At 65.2% G+C, this 8,171-nt stretch overlaps 1 protein-coding gene across 1 annotated transcript; it reads right to left on the minus strand.

Annotated features, from left to right (window-relative positions):
- Positions 1-192: 192 nt before the first annotated feature.
- On the minus strand, positions 193-7,735 carry HECTD3 (HECT domain E3 ubiquitin protein ligase 3). The gene is made up of 21 exons (XM_048058962.2): positions 7,300-7,735; positions 6,999-7,159; positions 6,466-6,558; positions 5,980-6,115; positions 5,495-5,610; positions 5,154-5,267; positions 4,119-4,201; positions 3,728-3,893; positions 3,417-3,498; positions 2,992-3,174; positions 2,845-2,900; positions 2,667-2,731; positions 2,376-2,479; positions 1,885-2,004; positions 1,643-1,732; positions 1,355-1,561; positions 1,086-1,215; positions 801-875; positions 591-672; positions 443-514; positions 193-343 (listed from the first exon to the last, which is right to left on the minus strand). The coding sequence occupies exons 1-21, from the start codon at positions 7,627-7,629 to the stop codon at positions 235-237; spliced, it is 2,574 nt and encodes an 857-aa protein (XP_047914919.2). The 5' UTR covers positions 7,630-7,735; the 3' UTR covers positions 193-234.
- Positions 7,736-8,171: the final 436 nt, after the last annotated feature.

The raw sequence follows: 8,171 nt of genomic DNA on the forward strand, positions 1-8,171 counted from the left end.
AGGAGAGGCATGGCACTGCGTTTGGGATGGGGGCACCAGGGCAGGGTGCACCCCTCTGACAGAGGACACGCCGCACGTGCATGCCCCCATCAGTTCATGGGGACACCCAGGCTGCAGGGGGAAGCTGGTGGCCCGGGGAGGGGACAGGACATGCAGCCCCCCCCGCACAAACCGTGCTCTCCACACCCCAGACACGAGCACAGCCTCGTTGTGTTTTTATTCCACGAAACGTCGCTACAGCTCGGGGGAGTCGACGGACACGTCCTGTGCCACGGGCTCGTCGGTGTCGATGGACATGCAGTTGTACACGGCGTAGCGCAGCAGCTCCTCGCAGGCCCGGGCCCTGCAGGCGAGACGCCGGGTTACGTCGGGGACGGGCACCGGACCCCCCCACGTCCTCATGGAAGGGAGGACGAGCGTCCCCGTCCCCAGCTGCACTCACGAGGAGTAGTTGGGCAAGAACAAGGTGCAGGAGCACGTGGAGGCCTTGGGCATCACGTCCAGCTGCTGCGTTCTTGGGAGAAAGAAAGGAGAGGCGGGTCAGGCGCCTGCGCCGCGGGGACACGGCCGGGCAGGACGGACGGACTCACCCCGATTTGTCTGGGTGGACGGTGATCTGAACCGGGAGGCGGCTGCGGCCCGTGATGAACTTGAGGAAGCGGCTGAGGTCCTCTGGGGAAGGACAGGGGACAGGTTTGGGGTCACCCCCAGAGCCCAGGCGGGACGCTCCGAGGGGATGGGACATCCCCGTGGGTCCTGGCCCGGTGGGTGAGGAGCGGGGAAGGCACGCGGTCGCTCACCGCTGGTGAAGTTGCTGAGCGCCTCCAAGAAGATCCGGATGCGGGGGTCGTCGGACTGCAAGTCCTCAAACGTGACTGCAGTGAGGAATAAACGCTTCGTTAGGAGCTCCCAGCAAAGGAAATTAACGTGGGACGCAACGCACCCCTCTGTGCAGCCCCGTGTGAAGGCAGGAGGGGGCCCCAGGCTGCAGGGCAGCCGCTCGCCCCTGCTGCTCAGCACAGCGCAGGATGCGTGCGAAGGACGAGCATTATCCAGGAGGGCCTCACGCCACCCCTGGCACTTACTGAACTTCTTCACATCGTCCACTGTCAGCTCAGGGTTCCCGCAGACCTTCCTCTCCAGCTGCTGCCAGGTGAGCAGGTCCAGCACGGGCTGCGGCACCACGCGGAGCAGCCCAGCCCGCAGGGCCGCCACCTGAGGGGCACCACGTCACCACGGCAGGTCGCTTGTGCAGCCACTGACCCACCACTAAAGACCACACCAGCCACAGGATATCCGGAGGGCCCAGCGCAGGGTCTCCTTGCAGCTGCACGGGCTGGGGACACGGCGCTACCTGCTCCTTGCTCTCCTCCAGTCGAGCCTTCTGCACCAGGCGGATGAAGTCCTTGCGGTCCTCGAAGCGCACCACGGTGCTGCTGCCGTTGGGGATCAGCTCCACCACGCGCTGGTCACTCAGCACCGTTGTGTAGGTCAGCTCTCTGCCAAACATGAAGTCGAAGGCCTCCCTGTCCACCCCCTCCAGCACTTCCAGCAGCTTCACCTGCCACCCAAAGGGACAACAGGGTCACAGCAGAGCCGGAGCAGCCACGGGAACGCACGGCATGGCCCCGGCAGCGCTCACCAGCTCTGCATCCACAGCAGCGAAGTCCTTGCTCCAGATGACCTCCTCCCCTGCCAACTGCTTCCACACCAGACCGGGCAGAGACAGGACCTGCAGAGGCAGTGGAGATGTGTCCTCCCCACAGCCCTCCCGCACCCACTGCAGGACAAGGACCAAGCCCTGCCTGGGGATGTGGTGGCAGGGGGACCGGTGGCATGGCTTTGACTCTTGCCAAAGCCCCTCGCCGGCTGGGCCATGCTCACCAGAATCTCCTTGCTCCTCAGGGCTGCTCCCATCAGCTGCCCGATCCACTCGTACTTGGCGAAGTCCTTGCAGGAGGGGTTGGGGACGTACATGTCCCTGGTGTCACTGCTGCTGTTACCCTGCCGGAGGAAGGAGAAGCGAGGCGGCCACTGGGACCGGCTCAGCCCAGCCTCTCCTGACAGCCTCCCTTCTCCATCCTCCACAGCCTTTCCTGCCCTGCGCAACCCCCCCAGGAGGTCTCCATCAGCTGGGCCCAAGCAGAGACCCCAGTCAATGGCCCTACAAACGTTAAAATAGAACACCCCAAAATATTGCAACCAAGGGATGAGCCCCCAAGCAGTACTGGTCTCTGTTATCCCCCCGCAGAGCCTGTCGCAGGCTCTCTGCAGAAGGGGTCTCTCAGCCTGCAGGACCCCACCGAGCCCAAGTTCAACTACACCAACCCCTGCCCAGAGCCCGCTGCGTATGGGGTGTCCCCGGGGTGCCAGACCTGGTTGGATGTGCGCACGAAGAAGGGCAGGGGCACGGGGACGTCACCCGAGCTGGGACACAGCTCCTCCGAGATGTCCGACAGGCTGTCCCGAAAACCACCGCCTGCAAGGGGGGCAGAGGCTGGTTAGTGTGTGACAACGGGGCTGCAGGATCCCCCCCACCCAACCCCAGGAGGAAGCGGGATGCAGGGAGCACCCCATGTGTGCAGAGCGGGGCTGCCTCCCGCACAGCACCCACCGCAGCAGGGACTCCCCCAAGCTGCCCCGGGGAGGGACAGGAGAGCTCTCACCGTGGTCGATGATGCCCTCCGTGGTGAAGTCACACGCCCACCACTGGCTGTAGCTCTGGGGCCACCTGTGGGAAAGCGACAGCCCCGTGCAAACCCCCTCTTGCAGCACTTGACACCCTCTGCGCCCACATCCTGCTCCAGGGAGGTGACACCCCGAAAGGCAAAGCTGAAAACCCACCTGTAGTCCAAGGGCTCCGTGGTCTTCTCGGAGTATTTTTGCAGGCTTTTGTACACCTGCAGCGAAGCACCAGGAGGAAAGGGGACTGAGACGCAGCGAGGCCGAGCAGTGCTGACGTGGCAAACGCCCACCCGGGTGCCACCGTACCTGGGTGAAGACGGTGTTCTTGCCGCCGGGGTCCAGCGCCGGGCGGGCGCGGTGCTCGCGGGCCAGCTGCCGGTTGATGTAGAGCTTCGGCAGGGAAAAAGGCGGGCTGGTCTCCGAGCGCTGGAGGCACTGGGTGATGAGGGCTGGGCTGTGCTTGGACAGCAGCAGGAACGGCTTCATGCCCTAGCAGGGGATGCGCAGGGGAGGTTCGAGGCCTGATCCTGCCCTGCGTGCCCTCTTTCTCCCTCCCTCTCCCCCGTGTGGCAGGGGATGCTCAGCTCCTCTGTCCCTCGCACCAGCAGGGCTGGCCACCTCAGCTCCAAGGGGAACGCGGGGACAACGGGGATGTGCTGCAGCCCCCCGGCACCCAGCCCAGCACACAACAGACTGTCCCACCAGCACCATCCCAGAGAGCTAACGCTCACCCTGAGCATATTGAAGGTGCCAATGCCCTCCTCGGAGATGGGGATCAGGTACCACAGGACACTGTCCAGGAGCTGGACGAACCTGGGGGCCAGGGAGGAGCAGGGTGAGGATGCCACGTGGGGTTCCCCCTCCTGAAGCCTGGTGCTGGCACCATGCCCCTCCGGCGCTGACAGCAGCCGTGCTTAGATGGGGAACCCCAAGCTACAGTCGATGCCACACGCAGGAAAGGAGCTGGAGGACTTTAAGACGGGTGTAACCCCCGCTGGAGGCCAGGGCACTGTCCTTCCCTGTCCCTGTCCCTGTGCTGTACCTCTGGATGAGCACGGCCCGCCGGTACAGCATGTCTGCGTCCATCCCCTCCAGGAGGGGGTAGCGCACCAGCCGCTCTGGCTGGAACATGTCCGCGTTGAGGTTCACTTCCCACTCCCAGAAGGACTTGATCTTAATCCCTCGCAGGCGGACGTTGCACCCTTGGTCTGCCAAGAAAGGAGATGCTGCAGGTGCAGACGTGCGGCCGGTGTGGCTCGGCGAGGAGCCCCCAGCACCTGCAGCAGCCCAGCTGAGCTCATTCCTCAGCTTTTCCCCTGACAGGCCCCCGAAAAGCAGCTGGTGCAGCAGGGCAAGCCAGGGGGGCACCTGCAGGGGCTGCAGAATTAGGGCCAGGCAGGGCTGGCGGCCCCGATCCCACAGCACAGGCTCACCCCGGCACTCCAGGAAGCGGATCTCCAGCACCGGCAGGTAGGTCTTCATGTCGCGGAGGATGCAGACGTCCTGGTAGCTGGTCCTGCAGGCAGCACAGGCAGGGCCTGGTGGCAGGGCTGTGGGGCACAGCACCAGCACGGGCCAGGCTGGGTCCCTGCCTAGGACGTGCCACCACCTGAGCAAAAAGCCCCCGCGCCTCACCAGGGCCGCGGCAGAAGGGGATCAAGCCGAGAAGAGCGGCTGCCCACAGCACAGAGACGTCCTGAAGGAGGTGGAAGCCGCGTCCAGAGAAGAGCCAGGAAAGAGCCCAAAGTCAGTGAGGACAAAGCGGGGCAGAAAGGCGAGATGGCTGCAAGCACATCACCGGTCCCGGGGGTCCTGCGGGAGCCCCTGCGAGTGGCTGCCTCGGCACAAACGTTTGGGCAGAGCTGGCCACGCCAACGGGAGCGCTCCTGCGCGAGGGCAGTGCGTTTTGAAGGAGGCAGAGATTTGTGGAGATGAGTGATTTGGTACAGGATTTACTTGTACTTCCAAAGCCTTTGCCAAGGGCCCTTCAAAGCCCGATGGGCACACCAGGAAACAACTGCGGCTGCACACACGCAGCATGGAGACGACAAGTTGTTCTTCAAAGACGATTCAGCCAAAAAAGGCAAGTTTTGGGGAAGGAGGAGATCATCTTCGTGCCTCTGAAAAATCCACCAGCACCCGGTGGTGGGTGCAGGCTGGTGCCCGCCTCGAGAAGGGTGCTCCAGAGCCAGGGAGGGTGCAGGGAAGACAGAGAGGCGAGGCACTGCAGGACTTGCCAGCTACAGCTCAGCAGAGATGCTCAGAAAGGAGACAGCGGTGGTGCCGTGCCCCAGAAGTGAGGATGAGGAAGAGGAGGAGAGACCCCCAGAGTCACCAGCCGGGAGGAAGCAGGCCACAGGTTAGCTGCCACAGCACAGGCGAGGATCAGAAGCAGAGACGAAGGCGCTTGGTTGGCACATGGTGTTTGGCCAAAGCCTGACCCAGGCTGCTGCTTTCTCATTACTCACTCTTTAATTAAGACTGTTCTCAAGTGATGCAGACTGTTTGGTGCCCCACCGTACACGGCCACCCGCCTGGGGTTGTAGGAGTGGATCTGCATGTTCAGCGTCAGCCACAGCTTCCTGGGGATGAGAAGAGCAAAGGGCAGTGATGTCCTCCCCTCACCAGCTGCCTGGGCACGGAGATGCCCCAGAGATGTCCCAGGGCTGGGGACAGGGCTGTGTCCTCCCGGGGCTTGGACCTCGACTTGGAGCTCCAGGCCACAGCTCAGGGAAAGCTGCGCTCAAGAGGAATACACCGCTTTGCCCCACACAACCGCCACCAGGGAGGGGACGCCCCGCAGTCTCACTTGACAATGGTGCCTTTCTTCATGTTGAGCCGCACCCAGTGCTGCCCGATGGAGCCGTTGCTCTCCCAGCAGGTCTCTGCCTGGTTGTCTGTGAGGTGACAAGCTTTGTAGTCCTCCTGGAAGAGCGCAGCGAGCGGAGGGGGGAAGCTGAGCATCCTTGGGAATGCCACGGCCCCCCCAGGATGGATCCCCTGGGGCCAGGACCGGGCCAGCCCCACGTTTTGCTGGGCTGTGGTGGATGGTGGCTCCTGCCCAGAGTGAGCTGGACACGGCCACTGTCCCCTCTCAGGTTGGTGGGCTTCCCAGAGACACAACAGGGTTTGGCTGCAGATGTCTGACTCCTGGAGGCTTCACTAAAGCAGCAAAGCCAAACGCTACCCCTGTCCCCTGTGGAGGTGACAGCCACCGCCACCGCCACCTGCAGCTGCGGGATGCCCGCGCACCTTGTGCCGCAGCAGGTTTGAGGGCACGGAGGAGCTACGCACCGCCTGCGAGGAGACCTCCACGCTGCAGACGTGCTCCTTGATGCAGTCCCTGCTCTGCAGGCTCCTCTCGCTGTGGTCATACAGGAAGCGTCCCAGCTCCACATCGTGCTCGTAGCTCCAGGCTGGGGGCACCGTCCTAAGGGGGGCTCCGTGTTAATGGGATGGGGGGACCCGCCTGCACCCCAAACCCACCCATCTGCTGTGTGCAGCTCGGGGCAGCCCCAGCATCCTGCTGCCAGCACATGAGATGGCCGCTGCTCGCAGGCTGTATCTCCACCACCACCGGGCATTTATGGCCACCCCAGCCCAGTAAGAACAGCGCCACGCGACTGCTCTGACAGTCCCCAGAGCAAAGGCCGTCTTTGCCTGAATGGCATCGAGAGGCAGCGATGCAGAAGGCACCAGGCTGCAGCCATCCTCCCTGCTCCTGGTGGATCATCCACCTTTCCGGGCGCTGCGGTACTGCTCTAGGAGACGTGCTCGTACCGAAACTTGCACACTGCAGCCTCATCCTGCTCTATAGGTCTGGGCTTCTCGCCGAGCCGCATGGAGTACGTCAGGTCCACCACTTGTTCCCAGCTGGAGAGGCCCCGACGGAGGGGTGGCATGAAGGAAAGGAAGGGTCAGTGCTCGGTGTGCCCAAGGGACTCCTGTCTCAGCCTGGAGCTGAGGCAGCAGTGGCGCCCAGGGGCTGCAGGAACAGCATCGGGAGGGATGGGAGCATCCCGGGTGCAAATCAAATACGAGCGCTCTCATCACAGCAACACATCTACAGCATCATTCAGCCCAAATCCGGGTGCTTCAGAGACACCCCGGCATTAGATTTGTCCTCCATGAGCATGGCCACAAGCATGCACGGCTGCCCTACGAGGCGGCACCGTCCCGCAGGCGAGCGGCCTTGGAGGCAAGTGGCCTCGGAGGCTAACGGGACGGCAGGGATGTGTCCAGAGGGAGCTGGAGGAGCTGCGCTGGATGTGCCCAAGGGGTTTGGGACGGTCGGGTCGCGCATCCACGGGTACCTGGCTGCGGGTTTGTAATCCACGCCGAACGTCTGGTGCTGCCACTGGATCTTCTCGGCGGGCTCCACCGGCACCAACTTATCTCCTCCCTCCCCGAACCTCCGCGCCAGCAGCCAGCCCTCGTCCAGCTCATGGCTGCTCCGGCACTCCTCCAGGTGCTCCTGGAAGCGCACACCGCGGCTCGCCCAGCCACCGGCACCCCGAGCGGGGACCGCGTCCCCTTCCCAAAGCGGGCGGCGGCCGTGCCGGGCCCGCGACCCCCGGGAGGGGACAAAGGGGGGTCCGGTGCCCTCTCCGTTACCTTGCTGAGCTTCACCCAGAGCCCGGCGCCGTTGCAGTACTCCTCGCCGGTGGCGCGGAGGCAGCCGCCCTTCCGCACCTCGATGGTGGCCCGCGCCGCCCGCTTGCCGCCCCGCGCCGGCCCCGGGCTGTCCCAGACGCTGAGCAGGCTGCGGGCGGCGGCGGCGGCGGCGGCGGCGGCGGGGTCCTTGCAGATCTTGTACTGCACCTCCCGGGGCACGTAGCACAGCGCGGCGGGCAGCGCCCGGGCGCGGCGGAAGCACTCGCTGCACTGCAGCAGGAACCGCAGCCGGCCCAGCACCTGGTGCGGAGCCTCCCCGCCCGCACGCATCGCGCTCCGGGCACCGCGGTGTCCCCGGGGTGCTGCCGCCGCCGGCCCCGTTCCCCTTCCCGTTCCCCTTCCCGGTGCCGCTTCCCCTCCGGCCGCCGCCTCGCCCGGCTCCGCCTCCGGCCGCGCCCGGCCCCGCGGGGCCGCCCCGGGGCTGCCGCCTCCGCCCCCCGCTCCCGGCCGGTCCCCGGGGCCCTGTCCCCGCCCTAGTCCCCGCGAGCCCAGAGGGAGGCTCGGTGTTGGCTACGGACAGGGAAAAAGAGCCGGGGTCAGGCTCCAGGCAGGACGGGGAAGGTGTTGCTGCCCGGGGAGGCTGGCAGGGGATGAGGAGGCTCCGAGCACCCAGCACCCGCTGGGGACGGTGACATGCCCCCCTGCCCCGGAGCAGCTTTAACCCAGGCAGCCCCAGCAAGGTCAGGACAAGCAGCAGCACCCACCCAGCCCATAGCGCTGGCAGTGCGTCACGCCGTGTCACATCTGTCACACAACGCGGTGAGAACGACTCAGCTCCACCCCACGCTACCTGTATCGCCCTGGGTTGGGCA

Source organism: Anser cygnoides, chromosome 8, assembly GCF_040182565.1.
Source record: "Anser cygnoides isolate HZ-2024a breed goose chromosome 8, Taihu_goose_T2T_genome, whole genome shotgun sequence".
NCBI classification, from domain to species: domain Eukaryota; kingdom Metazoa; phylum Chordata; class Aves; order Anseriformes; family Anatidae; genus Anser; species Anser cygnoides.